The 20342-nt window shown below is 44.9% G+C and overlaps 1 protein-coding gene across 1 annotated transcript; it reads right to left on the reverse strand.

The window, feature by feature from the left end:
• Window positions 1-6: 6 nt before the first annotated feature.
• Window positions 7-19817, reverse strand: LOC309401364 (vomeronasal type-2 receptor 26-like; the record flags this gene model as incomplete). The annotated part of the gene is made up of 7 exons (XM_081970434.1): window positions 7-908; window positions 6000-6126; window positions 7003-7192; window positions 8383-8513; window positions 9421-10278; window positions 10978-11269; window positions 19735-19817. The coding sequence occupies 7 exons, from the start codon at window positions 19815-19817 to the stop codon at window positions 7-9; spliced, it is 2583 nt and encodes an 860-aa protein (XP_081826560.1).
• Window positions 19818-20342: the final 525 nt, after the last annotated feature.

Here is a 20342-nt window from a genome sequence, read left to right on the forward strand (position 1 = left end):
AGTCAGTTACATTTCTTTCCTTATTAAATATTCCTTCTTGTTCATCTCGGATCTCAATATAATGATGTAGCATTTGGGGGAAAATATGCACCCCAGTAAACCAGCACTGGAGCATAAGATAGAGAAGATCTCCACAGCTACCATGTATTTCCCTTTCGTGCTCAGGTAGGTTGGAACAAACGTCAACCAAATGCTGCAAAAGACCAACATGCTGAAAGTGATGAACTTGGCCTCATTGAAACTGCTGGGAAGCTTCCTGGCTTGGAAAGCAATGTTAAAGCTGACACTAGCCAGGAAGCCCATGTAACCCAGGACACAGTAAAACATGATCACTGAGCCTTCATTGCATTCCATTATGATTTCTCCCTTCAGTGAGTGCAGGTCTATATCTGGGAAAGGAGGAGAGGTACTCAGCCAAACAGTGCAAATGGCCACCTGGATGAAAGAACCCAAAAGGACAATAGAATTGGCCAGTCCTTTTCCTACCCATTTCCTCATTCCAGAGCCTGGTTTAGTTGCCATAAATGCCAGAATCACAGTCATGGTTTTTGCCAATACAGATGAAAGGGCCACTGCAAAGATAATGCCAAAAGTCATTTGCCGGAAAAGGCAGGTCATCTTTTCAGGTCTTCCCATGAAGAGGAAGGAGCAGAGGAAGCAAAGAAGAAGGGAGATAAGGAGGATACAAGTGAGGCTCCAGTTATTGGCTCTGACAATTGGAGTCTCCCTATGCATCCAAAAGATTCCAAACACAAGGATTGTGATCAAAGAGAAAACAATAGCCAATGTAACAAAGAGGATTCCTAAAGTTTCATTATAAGAGAGATAGGTGAACTCTTTGGGAATACATTGATTTTGGACGTTGTTAGGATATTTATTTTCTGGACACTTCATACAGGCATCCATATCTGCAAAAAGGAGAAAAGAAGTAATCTTTCCAATGTACAAAATATATAACCTTTTTTGCCACAGTTGTTAAATGAATCACTGTGTTAGATATTTGCATAAACTGCTGTAGTCTCCACTCAGGTCCGCCGCTAGGGCGGGAACAAGGGGTTGTTCTGATTGGATGGGAGGTCTGCCAGATCCCCATAAAAGGAGAGCTGCACGACCCCGTACTCAGCTGGATCACTTCTACCTAATTAATAAAGAGCTGTTGTCACAATCGTCTGGAGTCTGTCCTCTCGTTGCCCGAATCTAACACTGGCGATGAAGGTGGGATCGAGAGGCATATAGGACAAAGATCTACTAGCAAGAATCCACGGATTCAATCCAGCCCCAGATTTCGGCGGAAATCCCGGCAGCCATCTCAGCGCGGGAAATTCAAATGCAAGACAAGATGGCGATGCATGCTCCACCAACCCCGTACAACCCAGTAGCCGAACATTGGGAATCCTACATGTTGAGATTCGAATGCTTCCTCGAGGCAAACAATCTCATGGCAGTACCAGACTCCCGGAAAAAGAATATGTTCCTGAGCTACTGTGGGCGAGAGGTCTTCGAGACGGCCAGGGATCTATCGGAGCCAACCCCCATCCAGGCGGTAACATGGACGGCGCTACAACAAACACTACAGATGCATTACATGCCAAAACCTTCCCGCCACGTTCGCCGCCACAAATTCAACATGAGGAACCAGAAGGCGGACGAGTCCATCAACCAATACGTTGCAGCACTCCGAAAAGCAGCAACATATTGCGAATTCAGGGATCTGGATGAGCACATCCTAGCACGCCTCATATGCGGAGTACGGGACAATGCCTTGCAGAAACGGTTGTTGGCCAAACCCAACTTAACCCTGCAAATCGCACTTGATGAGGCAAGAGCTTCGGAATCAGCGGACAGATCAACAGAAATGCTGCAACGCGGGTACAGCACACCCCAATTGGGAACCAGACAGACCCGGGTGCATCACGAGGCCACCGATCAGGAGACCGAGGACAGCGAGTGCGAAGACAGCCATTGCATGCGTAGTAGCCACACAAAACCAGCGTGAAAATTTGAATTCCGTTTGCCGCCCTGCGCGAGCTGCGGAAGGAATCACCCCCGGTCTACCTGCCGTTTTAGAGACGTTGTTTGCCAGCGTTCCGACAAGGTCGAACACATCGCAAAGGTGTGTCGGAGCGAAGTCCCTGCTACAACATGGCAACCGCCATCTTATCGCCGACAGGAGCCCACCCCAGGGGCTTGGCGGAAAAACAAAGGGCGCCCAGAGAGAGAACAAAGGGAGTCAGCCGAGAGAGAGTATTCCCAGAGAGCCGAGAGACAGTATTCCCAGAGAGAACCACTAAGAACCTATCTCACAACGATAGGACAGGTCCGCACAAAGCAACCTAAAAAGCTGAAACTCACTGTCCTCCTGGAGGACTCTCCATGCGAGCTTGAAGTCGACACGGGATCATCACTGACGATCATCTCGTGGTCAGCGATGAAGAAGGCGATCCCCAACCTAAAGAAGCACCAACTGCAGACACCAGGCATCCTGCTTCGCGATTACCAGGGGAACAGGGTCCCCATCGTGGGTCAAGGCACATTCCGAGTCCAGTTCAAAGACATCATGACCCAACTGCCCGTAACCGTAGCCAGCACGCCACTGCAGAGCCTCCTGGGACTGGATTGGTTCAAAGCCCTGGGGTTGGAAGTCACCGGCATCAATGCCGTGGGTAACAGCAGCGCCGAGGGAATTTTTAAGGAGTTCGAGGATGTGTTCAGCCCCGGCCTTGGTAAATATGTGGGGACACCAATCTCATTCAATTTGGATCCAAATGTGGCGCCCATCAGACTCAAGCCCATGAGAGTGCCTTTTGCGCTCCGACCCAAAATTGATAAAGAAATTGATAAGCTGGTAGAACAAGGGATCCTTGAACCAGTGGACCACGCTCGCTGGGAAACCCCAATCGTGACCCCGGTTAAGCCAGACGGGTCAGTCCGCATCTGCGCGGACTATAAATGCACAATTAATGTCGCCCTCCAACAGAACGCTTATCCTGTGCCCGTAGTACAGCACCTATTGCACTCGTTGGGGCCAGGAAAAATCTTTGCAAAACTAGACATGGCACAAGCTTATCAGCAGCTGCCAGTGGATAGCGCCACGGTGGAGGCCCAAACCATAGTGATGCACAGGGGTGCTTTTAAATGCAACCGTTTACAATTCGGCGTAAACATTGCTCGGGGATTGTTCCAAAGCGTCATGGAACAGCTTTTGCAGGGCATACCAGGAGTCGTCCCTTATTTCGACGACATCTTAGTATCAGCTGCAAATGAGGAGCAACTATTAAAGCATGTTAGGATTGTTTTGGCCAGAATTCGAGAAAAGGGTTTCCGCCTGAAAAAAGAAAAATGCCAAATTAACGTGCCCAGCATAGAATTCCTGGGTTACAGGATCGATGGACTGGGAATACACCCGACATCGAAAAAAATTAAGGCAATTCAGGACGCCCCCACACCATGGAATCAGACCGAGTTGCAGGCCTTCCTCGGACTTCTTAACTTCTACAGCGTCTTTCTCAGACAGAAAGCTACCGTTGCTGAACCATTGCACCGACTTCTAGCGAAGAACGCTAAATGGACCTGGGGACGCTCTGAGGCAACCGCCTTCACCGCAGTCAAGCGCCTGCTGACGGCCGACTCCTTGCTAATCCAGTACAGCCAAACCCTACCGCTGGTGTTAACTTGTGATGCCTCACCTTTCGGCGTCGGCACAGTACTCAGCCACAGGATGCCAAACGGAAACAAAGCCCCCATCGCATTCTACTCAAGGACATTATCTTCGGCGGAACGCAACTACAGCCAACTGGACATAGAGGCATTAGCCGTTGTGGCGGGAATCAAGCGTTTTCATGAATATCTCTACGGCCGTGATTTCGAACTCGTGACAGACCACAAACCATTGCTGGGTCTACTGGCGGGAAACCGACCCACACTGGTCTCCCTCTCCCCGCACATGACCAGGTGGACTGTTTTCCTGGCTGCGTACTCCTACAAACTGGTACCCCGACCGGGTTCTATGTTGGGACACGCAGACGCGCTCAGCCGCTGCCCGTTACTGGAACTGTTGGCCGACCCCACTCCAGAAATGCCGGTCCTTTTGATTGACTGTTTGGACACAGGACCAGTATCTTCTGTGGACGTTGCTAGGTTTTCTGCTAAGGACAACGTAATCAGACAAGTGCAAACTTGGGTATGGAGGGGGTGGCCCAAAGGGATTGTGGGACCTGAATTCAAACTGTTTTGGTCTAAGCAGGATGAGCTGTCGGTTTTGAAAGGTTGTTTACTGTGGGGGGATCGCGTTGTTGTACCGCACAAACTGTGGAAGAATGTATTAGAAGCTTTGCATGTAGGACATCCAGGGATCGTAAGGATGAAAGCATTAGCAAGGAGCTACGTTTTGTGGCCTAACATGGACAAGGAGATAGAGGAATGGGTGGCCACTTGCAATCCGTGCCAAGAATCCAGAACAGCCCCCCCTGAAACACCTGCTATGGAGTGGGACAAACCGCAGGCACCCTGGTCGTGAATGCACATAGATTTCGCAGGGCCAGTTCAGGGACAGATGTTCTTAATAGTTGTGGACGCATAGGCCAAATGGTTAGAGGTAGTCCTGATGACCTCAATCACGGAAGAGGCGGTCATCAAGGTACTACGGCGACTTTTCGCCACGCATGGCCTGCCCGATCTTCTAGTCTCCGACAACGGGCCCCAGTTCACGGCCATGCAATTCGAATCCTATTTAGCAAGTCAGGGAATTCGGCATGCCCTCGTCGTGCCATTCCATCCGGCATCCAATGGTCAGGCGGAAAGGATGGTGCGAGCTGCAAAAGAGGCCCTCGCTAGGATGGGCCCGGGTGATTGGGAAACACGGGTTGACCATTATCTACAAATTCAACTTATTACCCCTAGCGCCATGACAGGAAGGAGTCCCGCTGAACTCCTCATGGGTCGCCGACTAAGGTCTCACCTAGACCGGCTACACCCAAATTACTCTGCCACATTGCCCCCAGACTCCACGAGCAAAATTCGGAATTTTAGCATAGGGGATTCAGTATACACCCACAGCTATGCAGGGGGAACACTGTGGATTCCGGCAAAGGTAATAGGCATCACCGGGCCTCATTCCTACTTGTTAGAATTGGAAGACGGTAGGAACTGGAAAAGACACATCGACCAACTCTGAGGTCGCCTGACACACTCCAACCTAAGATCACCTAACGAAGAGCTTATACCATCGGAGAGATTGCCGACACAACAACCCGACACACCCATCGCAGACGACTAGGGCACAGTGGAACCAAGGGTGGAACCAGAGGCCGGCGTAAGAACGGAGCAGTCCCCGAGTAAAGGGAATCAACAATCCCCAACCAGGATGGAGGAACAAAAAGAACACTCCGATCGAGCACCCATTCAGGCGCAACCCGAATTACGCAGGTCCACCCGAGCAAGGCAGAAACCCGCATACTTACAGGACTTTGTAACTAACAGGAACACTCCATCTAAGAGGGGAGGGGTGTTAGATATTTGCATAAACAGCTGTAGTCTCCACTCAGGTCCGCCGCTAGGGCGGGAACAAGGGGTTGTTCTGATTGGACGGGAGGTCTTCCAGCTCCGCATAAAAGGGGAGCTGCACGACCCCGTACTCAGCTGGATCACTTCTACCTAACTAATAAAGAGCTGTTGTCACAATCGTCTGGAGTCTGTCCTCTCGTTGCCCGAATCTAACACACTGCAGTTGTTAATTAGTAACCTGGTTATTAAGTAAACCTGGCTTCTCTACATAACTTTGTTTGTTAGAACAAATACAAAAATTGATCACATAAACCCAGGACATCCCAACCACCATGCATTTGAGTCAGTTGTTAGTATTTAAATTGGGCAAAAGAGGATTTTTTTCTTTTTTTTTCTTTTCTTTTTTTGCCGTTGTTCATATGATTCTCCTTAAATAAATCAGGCCACTGGATTGGATTATTACTGTCTAGTTAGCCAAAGTCCTCTTTTTGTCCTACCTATTTTATCAGATATCTGTCCTTCTGAACATGGCACACAATCATAGCAACAAAATTTCTCTCCTTCCTTCTTCTTTCTGCTGGAGCCTGGATAGCAGTGGTCATTGCACACAGAAAGAGGAAGCACCTGAACAATAACAGGTATGAGAGAATCAGAGGTTGAAATATTTGCATTAATTGAACTTTTCAAAACAGGGAAACCCACAACCAGGATGAAGAAGTAGAAGAAAATAAAAGTGAGGAAGCTTGAGTTAAAGGGAAGGAATTGGCATTGACTTTTTTGGATGTTCTAGCAGAAGACCTGAAAGGGCAGAAAATTATCTTTTTCATAGGACCTCACACATGTTCAGATTACTCTTAATAAATACTTTAGCTAATACTTTTTCTGAACATCATCAAATGTAATCTAGGTGGTTTTTTTGAAGCCAAACTGTTTAAAAACAGAACATGGCACTACAGGTGGTCACTGATTTACAACCACAATGGGGTTCTGGATTTCAGTCATAAGATGCTGCTCTTGAAAGTCAGGATACTATGTGAAAAAATTGATTTTGCAACCATTCAATTCTGCCAAAAGTGCATGTTTTTGCTGGAAACTAGCTAAAAACTCTTCATGTTCATTTGACCTTGGGAAACTACATCTGTTCATTAATCTGAGTCAGTTTCTATGTCTCCAAGGGAGGCAGCAGCAGGTGGTAAATAGCTATTTTTCACTCCATTTTAAATTTGAAAGGTTATTAAGTGACCAATCATAAGTCTGCACCTCTCTGTAGTTACATTATTAATCTATTCATCCCAAGCACAATTGGAGGTATTTGCCATAAACCTGCCATCAACACCTCAGTGCTCAATTGCATATGTAGAAAATGTTAAACCTCATCAGCTTAAAAAGCCCCAAAACACCAAAACATAATTTTCTTCAATTACTTCAATTGTATTTGCAAATTGCTCCAAAAAATGTCTTACTTTTGTTATTAGTTGAGAATCTACAGCTACTTCTCACCTGGTTAAAGCTTCTGTGCCATACAATTTGATCATCATTAAGAGTTAATTCTCTGCCTGATGGAGCCCGAATTTCTAATGTTCCAACTTTGATTCGAGAAAAGGAATTATTGAGGAAAGTAATCCAGTTTGCAACATTAAAACCTGTAATCAGTTCTCTGTTTTCATCAAATGCAATAGTGTCTCCCATACTGTTGTTGAATATGATGCTTTTCAAGAAAGAATTAAACTATATATTGTTTTTTTAAAAAATGAAAGAAATTAACAGCAAAACTTTGAAATCCAACAATTACAGAAAATTATGTCAAGCTTGAACTATCTTTTTTTGTAAAACACAAATAAAGATTAAGGATGTCTTCAAGTTGGTGTTAACTGCTATCTGGACCAGAATCTGCAGGTTTTTGTGTCAAGGTATCCAGAATTAGAAGAAACTTCTCCCTTTTTCTAACCCAGTGCCTTAACCATCACACCAAACTAGTTATCTTATAATTATATATGTTTCATATTTTATAATATGAATATTTTGGGTATCCATTGTGATGTGCATTCAGATTCTGATCTATAATTCATAACCCACCTCAAACTTTAGAATGTATGGTTTTGCCTTTTCTACATTTTGAACTTCCAAAATAAAGCTTAATATATTATTCATTCCCACTTCCACAAAATTCAATACAATAGCAGAGTTGGAAGGGACCTTGGAGGTCTTCTAGTCCAACCCCCTGCCTAGGCAGGAAACCCTATACCATTTCAGACAAATGGCTATCCAACATCTTCTTAAAGACTTCCAGTGTTCGGGCATTCACAACGTCTGGAGGCAAGCTGTTCCACTGATTAATGGTTCTAACTGTCAGGAAATTTCTCCTCAGTTCTAAGTTGCTTCTCTCCTTGATTAGTTTCCACCCATTGCTTCTTGTTCTACCCTCAGGTGCCTTGGAGAATAGTTTGACTAACCTTTCTTTGTGGCAACCCCTGAGATATTGGAACACTGCTATCATGTTCCCCCTAGTCCTTCTTTCTATTAAACTAGACATACCCAGTTCCTGCAACCGTTCTTCATGTTTTAGTCTCCAGTCCCCTAATCATTTTTGTTCCTCTTCTCTGAACTCTTTCTAGAGTCTCCACATGTTTTCTACATCGTGGTGACCCAAACTGAATGCAGTATTCCAAGTGTGGCCTTACCAAGGCATTATAAAGTGGTATTAACACTTCACATGATCTTGTTTCTATACTCTATTTATGCAGCCTAGAACTATATTGGCTTTTTTGGCAGCTGCTGCACACTGCTGGCTCATATTTAAATGGTTGTCCACTAGGACTCCAAGTTTACATCTCTTATGATTGAATCATCAACCAGAAGGTGACTTTTCTTTTTGCATACCTTGCTCTTCTTGTGTGACTGATGTATGATATTTGGTTCCCCATTTCACCTTTCTGAAGTAAGTTCTTCATTTTGGAACATGATCCACTGCTTATTTGAGACATCATTATCTCAATTACCTCGATCTGTCTCTTTAGTGTCCCCATTAGGGTCAACAAGGGCACTATATCTGTTATGCTGGGTCACAGCAAAAGCTTCGTGTTTATGGTTCACAGCTCTCACCCTGCCAGACCCCATGTTTGTCCAGACAGCTCTTCTCCTGCAGGATCTTGGCAGGGGAGGGGAGGCTGATAGCGTAGCATTTCCATAGAATGGCATGGCCGAATTGGACACCTAATTTGTGCTTGGAGAGCACAGATTAGAGATTCTAGATAGGTAATCTGTCTATGTAGACTAGTAATTTGTTTACAAAGGGGACAGTATCCAAATTTGAAAAGTGTACTGCGAAAGACAGGTGCAAAACAGCTATTACCTTCAACTAAGCCGGTCATTTTGAAATAAAATAAAATCACAATTTCAAGCACATTAATCCAGAATATATTATTGCTATTTTGGTTTATAGATATATGATTCGCACGTCATTAGGCTCACGGGCCACTACCTAGTCCTCTTTGTCTCTTTGATTCCCTCCTTGCAGCCAGCAGAAAATTTTTTCATAGTCTGCCATGTTCTCCATGGTTCTTAGAATTCAAAGCAAAATAGCATGTAAAACTACAGATCTTAAGGAAAACAAAAATGGCCTTCTTTGGTTAAAGGCTGTGACCCAGTAAATTCTGTAGAATAGAATACTTCCTCCTAAACCAAAGACAATCTTTTAAATTAGTAGTTATAATGTTTCCTCATTAGGAAAGAAATATCTCTCTTAAATAACTACTAATGTAAAAGCTTTGATTTTGTTCAAAAGAAAGTCTTTTTCATCCAACAAAATTGATTGGTGAAGCAATGCTGTATCATTCTAAATAGCTTTATATGTAACATCATTCTCACTATATCCTAGTGCAATAAAACAAACAATGTATTAGAAATGAAATGAAATACCTGCCATGGTTGTAAATCCTGAAATATTACTTGTTCTGTTCTTATTGCATTTCTACATCTAGATCTGTATTTGAGTAAGACATCCAAAGAATGTGCCATAACATGGACTGCATTGTAAATGTTGTAGCTGTAACCACTCATGCTCATTTCAAATAATATACTCGGCAGACTCTCTAACTTCTCATTCCCAGTGCACAATACCTTGTTATCTTCATTTATACCAGATATGTGTAATGGGCAGTCAAATGCCTGCTCCCAAAAATTTTGAATGAAATTGTCTTCTTTTGCCCAATATGGTCTTACACTCTGAAGAAATTCTTGGAATCCAGGGGGTTCTTTTGAGCGAACTGCAAATGATAGGGCACCATAGAGACTCTGTATGTCCCACAGTCTCTGAACAGACAGTGATTCAAAATTCCAATGGGAAGTAATAATCCACACTTTACCCAAAGGTTGCAGTGAAGTCCAAGATGCTACAAGGATGATAATTCTCAGATTTTGCATGGCTGGAGTTAGGGCATAGATTAAACACACTTTGACTTTATCATCCATAAAGAGTTGATCATATCTTAACTCCATTGACAGCAAGTGTATATATTGATCTAGATATGCCTTTGGTGGTGTTCTAAGTATAAAAGCATAACAAATGCTGTTTTGGGAAAGCAACGGTTCAATTTTCTGCAAAAACATGTCCCCATAGTCATCATCCACAGCCAAGATGCCAATCCATATCCATCCAAAATGCTGAAGTAATTGAATAATCCCAATGTATTGATGCATTTCATTTGGAACCATCTGGTACAAGGATGGAAATGCATTTTTCTCATCATGTATTGGAGAAAATGTTCCAAAGGTCAGCTGAAAGACATTATATAGCAAATATGCAAACTATTATGTAAGATTTAAAAATGGGATTCATCTTTATCATAAGTAACATTTAAAAAATGGCACTAAAGTATTGCTGGAAATTATGTAGTTAGTTCATACGTTTGCTATATTGTATCAGTTCCAAAGGTTTCCTATATGTTTCTGAGCCCATTTGAACTGATTGTGGAAACACTTAAAACATAGCACAAGACCAAAAGCCAAGCATATATGATCTGCAAAATCCTTCTAGTTGACTCTAGTTGAAGGGAGTCAAGCAGCATGTAGGAAAGGGTTTTCTGTAGTGACCCAACAACTTTGAAACTTAATAGCAACAGGAATTTGCTGAATATGATTCCATAGTTGGGGAAAACTGCAAAGAATCCTTGGTTTCTAAACAGTTTATTCAAGGTTACACTAATTGAATGCACAATACAAAAATTTGACTCAGTATCCATTTTTCTGAGGTCAGTAAAACGAGGATTCAGATTGTTTGGGACAATGTGCTGACTCTGTAAACTGCTAAGAGAGCGTTGGGAAACACTGTGAAGTGGTATATAAGTCTAAGTGTTATTGCTATTCTCCTAGATTTTCCCCTGGGATTGTCAGTTCTGAAAAGGGCCTAAATTTACTTTAAGAATGGAAGCAAATAAAGAAACCTGGGATTTCTAGTGAGCCATCTCAAAGATCTACCTGTGGAATCTTGTAGTTGGTGAGGATTGTGGCCATGGTGAATGAGGTCTCTGTCATACGTCCTCCAATAGCAGCAATAAACATTTTCTTAAAATCACAGGTAAAGTTGGGAACAAACTTCTGCTGTGTAGAAAGTATGCTCAAGGTTGCCTTATAAGTTATCTTCGCAGGAAAGTAATTGTTCACAATGTGGAAACCCAATGTGATGTTGGGTAAAAGCTCAGGATTATTATTGATCTCCTTGACAGCAAACACCAAAGCAAGGATTTGCTGATAGACATTTGGCACATAACTGCAATAAAAACTGTCAATGTCATTAAACAACATAAAAAGTGTATCCTATACTTCTCTTGTACTTGTGCATTCAGACCTATAATACTGAAAGACAATGGAGAGATCCAGAAAATGGCACACTGAGCAGCGGGACATTTTTTCTTCCTGCCAACAAACAATTGATTTTGATGCCAAAGCTAATTCTTTAGCAATGCACTCACCAGATTTGAATGGTGCAGCTAGGAACCACCCATGATTACCCTTGGATGACTACATACTTGCCTGAGAAGCAAATCTAGATGGCTGCAATTTGGAGTAAAATAAGCCAGAGGGTTTGGTCTCTATTTTCCTAGTTGCAGCTGTTTTTAACCACCTTTTGAAGTTTAATTGTTAATAGCCTGCATCAGCGGTGTCAAACTCAAGGCCCGTGGGCCAATGTTCCCTCTAATTTTTTTTCAGAGTGCGCAGAAAGTATAGTGTTTGAGTGGCACATTTTCATGCCTGAGCATGGGCACGGCTCAGTTTCTCCCCAACTTGATTGGAGTGTCCTGCATACTGCTTGTCATTTGACACTTGCCTAATGTCGCTCGACCTACATCTAGTCTCCACTCTTCAGACTAAAGTCCACAGTCCAGCGGCTTGATTTCCATCAAATGTACATCACGTTGTCACATTAAAAATCACTGTTCGGAAGTTGGAAACTGCTGCGTGGCATTTTCTTGTCACGTGCGCGGCCACGCAGCTGCTCAGCTTAGAGGGAACATTGCTAAGCACCTTGCAGGGTGCTTAGATCTGGCCCACACGGCCTCCCTGGAAATAGCAAAGGACCGGCCTGTGGTGCCTCTGCCAGAGAAGAGGGAGCTTGGGATAGCAACACACAAATCGCCCAATTTTGGCTGCAATGAAATCCTGCAACCCTCTGCCAGCAAAAACGGAGCTCGGGAGGACCGTGTGCTGCCCTCCTGAGTTCTCTTTTCACTGGCAGAGTGCTTGGGCCACTACAGTTGCCCCCAACATGAGAGATGTTGAACTGACCACTCCCACACAACCCCTGATGTCAAACACAACCTTGATATGGCCCTGAATGAAATCGAGTTTGACACATCTGCCCTGGATAAATGCTAATTTGCTCTATACTCCTTTGCTTGAATGCAAATGTAAACTTTCATCATTTTACTCCAGTTTTAAAATACTTCCTCTTTTGCCACAAGAAAGTCATTGGCATGAGGATTTCTTTTCTTTGCAGTGAAAGTGACTTGAGCTGATTTCTACTGGATTTTTATTCTAAGAATTTTCTTAAATTTTTTTAAGTCTTTCTAAAATAACTCATTTGTTTCATTTTTTTGTATACAACCTTGCTTTTTATTTTAAAGAAGAAATTTTCTCTTTTTTCTCTCTCTCTCTGCTGTGAGAATTATTCTCTCAGCTGCTTCTGCATTACTCTGTGATTGAATATCTATTTTCTCTGTCTTAGAACACTCTGCTGAGAAAGCTTGGCTTTAAGAGGGACTTGGACTATATTAAAATTAAAGCAATAATAAATAAAGGTCTTTGAATATTATATTACATATTCTTTATAATGCTTCCAAAAAGAGATATAAAAGATAAAAGGGACTTGGCTGTTTTAAACATTAAATCTTATTGGAAAGTTTGAAAAAACAATGTTTGCTGATTTATAAGTTTTAAATGAAAAATCAAGAAGACATCCAGATATAGGCAACAATAGTTAAATCAGTCATGCAATTGGATAGAGGGGGAAATTAATTTGACAGGTTTGTCAAATTAACAGGTTAGCAGGTTTAAAATTAAGGGAGTTTTCTTTGAAAACTGGATACTTGCTAGAGCAGGTTGAAGGAAGCATTTATGAACTGGACCATCTCAGGAAACTAATGGAGTCTGCAGAATAGACGCATTACATGCAGCCAGAAGGCAGCTGTCAAGAGACATTGTGTCCCAATTTTCAGAAACATTTACTGAGCAACAAGTGCTATGGGCATATCTTCAGAGACCCACATTCTTTGGGAGTGAGAAATAGTTGTTTGAAAAGATTCCATTTATAATTTTAAAGAAAAGTAAAGAGAAGAAACTGGAAGGAGTTGCTTTTATTATTAAGAATCAATTGATGGTATTTGATCCTACGTACTCCTTTCAGAGTAATACTAGAAATTTGATGATGATTAGAATAGAAAAGCTTCAAATGCACACTAGGCTTCAAATGACAGTTCTCTAAATACTATTCAACAGAAGACGTTTTGAAGTCAGGTAGGGGCATTGCTATTATTAACTTGGTCTACTGCCACATTGTCATAAAAATTACAAATGCTTTATGAATCACAAAGTGAACATCAGAAGAATCATATATGGATTTGGTGCAAGGTATGAAAGCATATGGAGTTTTCTACTCAGTAGCCAAACGTTTATACTTCAGAAAAAGAGAACACTAAGTAACAGCAAATTCCCAATGATATTGTGGGTATGAAAAATTTCAAAGACTTATAATCCTGCTGCTTTTTCACCCAATTATTTTGCACTTACTGGTCTGAAGAAAAAATAATAATATTCCTTACATCGCTTCCTTAATCAATGTCCGAGAGGGGTCTTCTATGAAGGAAGGGCTGCTGTGAAAGAAAAAGGCTTGAGAGGTAATCATCCCCAAAATAATATTTCCTGGCTGAGCAAATTGATGGGGTATAGGAAGTGGGTCATCAGGTATACTACAATTGATAGCATGTGATTTGCATGTGATACAGAACAGGAATACAAAGAGCATCATTCTTACACTCCCATCCTATAATTGACAATTGTTCCTATTAAGAAAAACAGAATATGGAATATTTTACTGGAATATTTTCTTCAAACAGATTTTAGTTTTAGATTGTCTCTTCTGCTTTGGTTTTTTAATGTACAGTACTTTGAACTCATGTGCCACTTAAAAAAAATATTTCAGAAGCTATTTTGCAATCTTCATTTCTTGCTTGCTTGACTTCCTCATTGCTTTCAAATTAATAAAAATGCTGGATGGGTTACCATATTTACAGGCAATAAAGCTCCTGTTTGTTCATTTTTCTTCCATGGTTTCTCCACATGGTAAAGATAAATTCCTTTAGCTAAAAGTGATCTGAGCAGTCAGTACACAGGGAGAAAATTTCTCAGTGTATATCCTCCCATTTATGCACATTAGAATAAGAAATAGGAAAGGGGGAAAAAGAGAAGAAATTCCAGAAACTATTAGGAATGAAATAGAGATAAAATAGCTTGGAACATGAAATGAAGATTAGAATAGAAATGCTTCAAATGATAGCTCTCTATACTATTCAACAAATTATATTTTGAAGATAGGAAAAAGCACTCCTATTATTACGTTTGCTGAATATTGAGTTTAATAAGCTAGAGAAGGGACATATAATTTCAATAATTGGGGAAATAATCAAGGCCTTTTCAATTCTCAATATTTTACACATCTCTCCTGAGAAAAAACTAGAAGTCTTTATTTAATTACTGTAATTTCCTTTGATTTTTTTTTACACCATGAAAGTGCCATGAGCCTTTTTTAAAATAAACTTTTCTGCCAAATAAACAAGTTAAACTTTTTATACAATAAATTGATGGAAGTGATTAAAACTAAAAAGTATACTGGTAAAAGATTCATTTTCATAAATACATCAGTCATCCCTAAGTTCTCCATCAAAATCAAATAATTGTATGCACAAATCATATTTCTTTCTTTCTTTCTTTCTTTCTTTCTTTCTTTCTTTCTTTCTTTCTTTCTTTCTTTCTTTCTTTCTTTCTTTCTTTCTTTCTTTCTTTCTTTCTGAAATATGTTCTGTGTCCAAAATATCTTAGTTCCAAGTAAAATAACCTCCATCCCAGCCAATCTCTGATGCTCATCAGTCATTGCAATACCTGTGTTAATGTGGAAATGTATACAGAAATCATCTTTCTTTCTTTCATTCTTTCTTTCCACATGGGTTGTCATGGGGGTACCTAGGTGCTCCCATGTTACACCCCTTTTAGGCGGCCTGCACTGGTTGCCGGTTGTTTTCCGGGTGCGATTTAAGGTATTAATTATGACCTTTAAAGCACTCCATGGTTTAGGCCCAGGGTACCTGCGAGACCACCTACTGCCACCAGTAATAATAATAATAATAATAATAATAATAATAATAATAATAATAATAATAATAATAATAATAATAATAATAATAATAATAATAATAATAAATATTTATTTCTTAGCCGCACCCTCTCCCGAAGGACTCGGGGCGGCGTACAACTAAACATAGGAAATAAATATATCGACATACATATAACAAAACATATACCAAGACATATACACGACATATACAAGGAGGAGGTGAAGTGATAGATAAAAACAAGTAAAAACACAATGTTTAAAAACCCCTAAATAAATTGAATGCAATTAAAATACCCCAAATAAAAAATAAAATAAAAAACCGTCAGGAGCGATATAGTTGGATCAAAGTTGAGCCAGGCCAGCAACTTGAAAAAGGTGGGTCTTGAGCTTTACACGAAAGGAGCGGAGGTCAGAGGTATTCCTAATATCCGGAGGGAGGTCATTCCACAGGGCTGGGCCCGCCACAGAGAAGGCTCTACTCCTAGGCGCCGCCCCTCGACACTGTCTGGTGGACGGCACCTGGAGGAGGCCCTCTCTGTGCGAGCGGATTGGTCGCAGGGATGTATGGGGCAGAATACGATCGCGCAAGTAACTAGGTCCTGAGCCATGGAGCGCTTTAAAGATTGTTATCAAAACCTTGAAACGCACCCGATAGACCACAGGAAGCCAGTGCAGCTCGCGCAGGAATGGTGTCACATGGGAGTACCTAGTACTCCCCATAATTACCCGCGCGGCTGCGTTCTGGACCAACTGTAGCCTCCGGGTGCATTTCAAGGGAAGCCCCATGTAGAGAGCATTACAGTAGTCCAAGCGAGACGTCACCAGCGCATGAGTGACTGTGCGTAAGGCGTCCCGGTCCAGTAGGGGGCGCAATTGGCGCACCAGGCGCACCTGGTGGAACGCCCCCCTTGCCACGGCTGTCACATGGTCATCCATGGACAGCCTGGCATCCAGGAGGACACCCAAATTGCGCGCCCGCTCCACGGGGGCAAGTTGAATGCCCCCGATGGCCAATGATGGAATTAATTGGCTGAACCGGGGAGCCGGTACCCACAGCCACTCCGTCTTGGAGGGGTTGAGTTTGAGTCGGTTGTCATCCATCCAGATCCGTACGGCTTCCACACACCGGGACATCACTTCGATGGGGTGGTTCGGGGTGGAAAAGTACAGCTGAGTATCATCAGCGTACAGATGGTATCCCACCCCGAAACCACGGATGATCTCACCCAGCGGCTTCATATATGTGTTGAACAGGAGTGGCGAGAGGACCGACCCCTGTGGCACCCCACAAGTAAGGGGGCGTAGGGTCGACCTCTCCTCCCCTGCCAACACACGCTGCGTCCGGCCAGAAAGGTAGGAGCCGAACCACCGCAAAACGGTGCCCCGGACCCCCAACCCCTCCAGCGGGCGCAGCAGGATACCATGGTCGATGGTATCAAAAGCCGCCGAGAGGTCTAATAGGACCAGGATAGAGGAACAACCTCTATCTCTGGCCCTCCAGAGATCATCCACCAACGCGACCAAGGCGGTCTCCGTGCTGTGACCAGGGCGGAAGCCGGACTGGCGCGGGTCTAGATAATCATTTTCCTCCAGATGCCGTGGAAACTGGTAGGCCACCACACTCTCTACAACCTTCGCCAAAAAGGGAAGGTTGGAGACAGGACGATAATTGGCCAGCTCCAAAGGATCCAGGGAAGGCTTCTTGAGCAAGGGTCTCACCACCACCTCTTTCAAGGCGGCCGGGAGAGACCCCCCGCTCAGCGAAGCGTTCACTAGGTCCAGGAGCCAGTCTCGTGTAACCTCCCAGGATGCCAGTACAAGACAGGAGGGGCACGGGTCCAATAAACATGTGGTGGGTCGCAGTCGTCCACGCATTCTGTCCAAATCCTCGATGGCAACCAAGTCAAACTCCTCCCAGGTCGATTCCTCAAGACTCGCCACGGACGTCTCCATTGGACCACTAACAGGGGCCCAATCCTTCCGGATTTGAGCGATTTTATCCTGCAGATATTTCCCAAATTCCTCTGCTCTGCCCTGTAGAGGGGCCTCCCGCGGCCTCTGAAACAAGAGGGAGCGGGACACCCGAAACAGGGCGGCAGGGCGGTTCTCTGCGGATGCAATGAGAGTGGCACAATATTGGCATTTGGCCACTCTCAATGCCACAAGGTACGTCCTTAAATGGGCTCGTGCCTGTGTTCGATCAAGTTCGGAACGAGAGGATCTCCAACGACTCTCTAGACGTCTCTTGCGGCATTTCATCACCCTCAGCTCCTCGGTAAACCAAGGGGCCAGGGTGGATCATTGCCGCCGGAGAGGCCGCAAAGGCGCCACCCTGTTCAAGGCCCCGGTAGTCGCATTATTCCACGCGACCACCAGGTCCTCTACCCGGGGGCGGGTCAAGGTTACAGGAGGTGGCCCAAGCTCCGTCTGGAACCTATCTGGTTCCATCAGGCGCCTGGGGCGGAACCATCTAGTGCTTTCCGGTTCCGCCTCCCCGCAGCGGGAGGTAGCACCAGGGAAGTCAAGACGAAGGAGTGAGTGATCTGACCATGACAGGGGAGTGATGGTTAAGTCCCCTCCTCCCAGATCACTCAACCACTGGCCAGAGACAAAAACGAGGTCCAGAGTGTGTCCTCCCTCGTGTGTCGGGCCCTGAATCATTTGAGTCAGGTCCATGGCTGTCATGGAAGCCATGAACTCCCGAACCCCCTCTGATGCTTCTCCCATCGATGGCAGGTTAAAATCCCCCATCACTAAAAGTTTGGGGGTCTCGACCGCCACCGATGCGATCAGCTCGAGGAGTTCAGGCAGGGCCGCTGATGTATAGCGAGGAGCCAGGTATACTATCAGCAGGCCCAACTGTCTCCCAGGGCCCCATTTCACAACAAGGGATTCACATCCGGACGTCTGTGGCACAGTAGACTCCCTCGGCTCTAAGTCCTCCCGAATAATTACTGCCACCCCACCGCCCCTTCCCTGGGCCCGGGGCTGGTGAAATGCTCAGTAGCCTGGTGGGCACATTTCCACGAGGGGAAGACCTCCCTCATGGCCCAACCAGGTCTCTGTTATTCCCGCGAGGTCCAGCTCCCCCTCTAAAATTAGATCGTGAATGAGGGGGGCCTTGTTAACAACGGACCTCGCATTGCATAACAACAGCCTCAGGCCCTGGGTCTGTAACTCTTGACCACCTAGACCGCGGGGATTGGTACAAGCGACCGAGTGTAACCAGCAACCACGGTCTCCCAACCGACTATAAGTTCTTAATCTGTCCTCGTATCTGCCCCTCCCTGCGACCGTTGGAATTAAAGAGCCCTGTATAGGAATGATATCCTCCCCCTCCTCCTCCCTTCCGCTCCTTCTGCTCACGACCACACCTGGAGGCCTGGCTCTCACATCGCTCCTGATCTGACCCACCCGCCCCCGCCCCCCCACCCTGGAGCCCCCTAAAAAGGATAAAAAACATTTCATTAAAAAACCCCTAAGTTTGCGCTTCCTCCACCTCTCTGGGTTCACAAACCCGTCATCAAGGTGGGCCCCGGAGGGGGCAAAGGGCCATGCCTGCGAGAGGGGGGATTCCCGCAGCTGGAGCAAGTCCGACCTCGAATACGTAATGGTAAAAAGCTATGACAAAGTCAGGGTGCTGTTGATGTTAAAATCAATAAGCCAGGATCTAATGGGAGGAAAGAAATGTCCACGATCACAACTAGGTGGGAAGATCTTATGTTGGCCAGGTGATCGGTTGGAAGATGGATGGTAAATAAATAGATGGAGGCCTGGGTGCGGTCCATTATGGGCGGAAGAGGGCAGATAGTTTGTAGTAGCTAGTTGTTATAAAATAGCAGATGGCGAGGGGGAGAGGGGGAGAGGTAGTAGGAGTAGCCCGGCAGGTGAAATGCCATAAGTCATAAATAGCAGGAAGTCAGCAGGATACCAGATGTTAAACGGGCAGATTATAGTCATCAGGGGCACCTGGGCACAAGCCATGGCAGGTAGTTTGCAAAAGGACAATAGATCTTAGTCTGCCAGGTGGGGGGGGGCTCCTGCCTGTCTCCAGGACAGGCCCTGTTCTGCCCCTAATGCAGAAGCCCTGTTCTGCCCCCCTTCCCCTTTCTGCCTGGTTCCAGCACACAGCACAGGTGGGGGGGGGGGCAATAGATCTTAGTCTGCCAGGTGGGGGGGGGCTCCTGCCTGTCTCCAGGACAGGCCCTGTTCTGCCCCTAATGCAGAAGCCCTGTTCTGCCCCCTTTCCCCTTTCTGCCTGGTTCCAGCAGACAGCACAGCTTCCAGCAGCTAGTCCTGGCTTCAACCTGCCTCCCCTCCTGGTCCGGGCTCCGTTCCAGCCGACTTACGGCCCTCTCGGAGGCCTTCCGTCGGCATCCTGCGTCACGGGCCTCTCTCCGTCCTCGCGCTTCCCTCCGGTGGCCGCCGCCATAATCGGTCTCCAATTCCAACTGCAATCCCCATGTCAGCCGGTGCTTTCTTAATCTCCCTCTGGCTATTCGCCATCCTGACGGACCAAATTAGGTCTCAAAGAAAACCAGGGTGGTCATTGAGACTCAATCCCGGCCCAAAAGGTGGAAAAAGGGCCGGCAGCAACCCCTCCTTTGTCAAAGAGCTCCGGAGCATTTTCGGAGCTCAGAAGTCAGCTGCCATTCCCCGGAAGCTCCTCCTCCAAAACTCCAAAACAGTAGCCTCCCACCGTCCAGTACGATCCCACAGAGTTGGCCTCCTCAAGGTGCCGTCGGCCAGACAGTGTCGGCTGGTGACCCTCAGGGGGAGAGCCTTCTCTGTGGGAACGCCTTCCCTCTGGAATGAGCTGCCCCTGGAGCTTTGCATAATCCCTGCCCCCGGAGCTTCGCATAATCCCTGACGCGCCCTAAAAATTGGCTTTTCCAGCAAGCCGGCCTGGCCTGTTAATTTTAACTTATTTTAAATGTATTGTCTTTTAAATTCAGTT

Source organism: Natrix helvetica (genome assembly GCF_964273705.1).
Source record: "Natrix helvetica genome assembly, chromosome: Z".
In the NCBI taxonomy this organism is placed as follows: Eukaryota; Metazoa; Chordata; class Lepidosauria; order Squamata; family Natricidae; genus Natrix; species Natrix helvetica.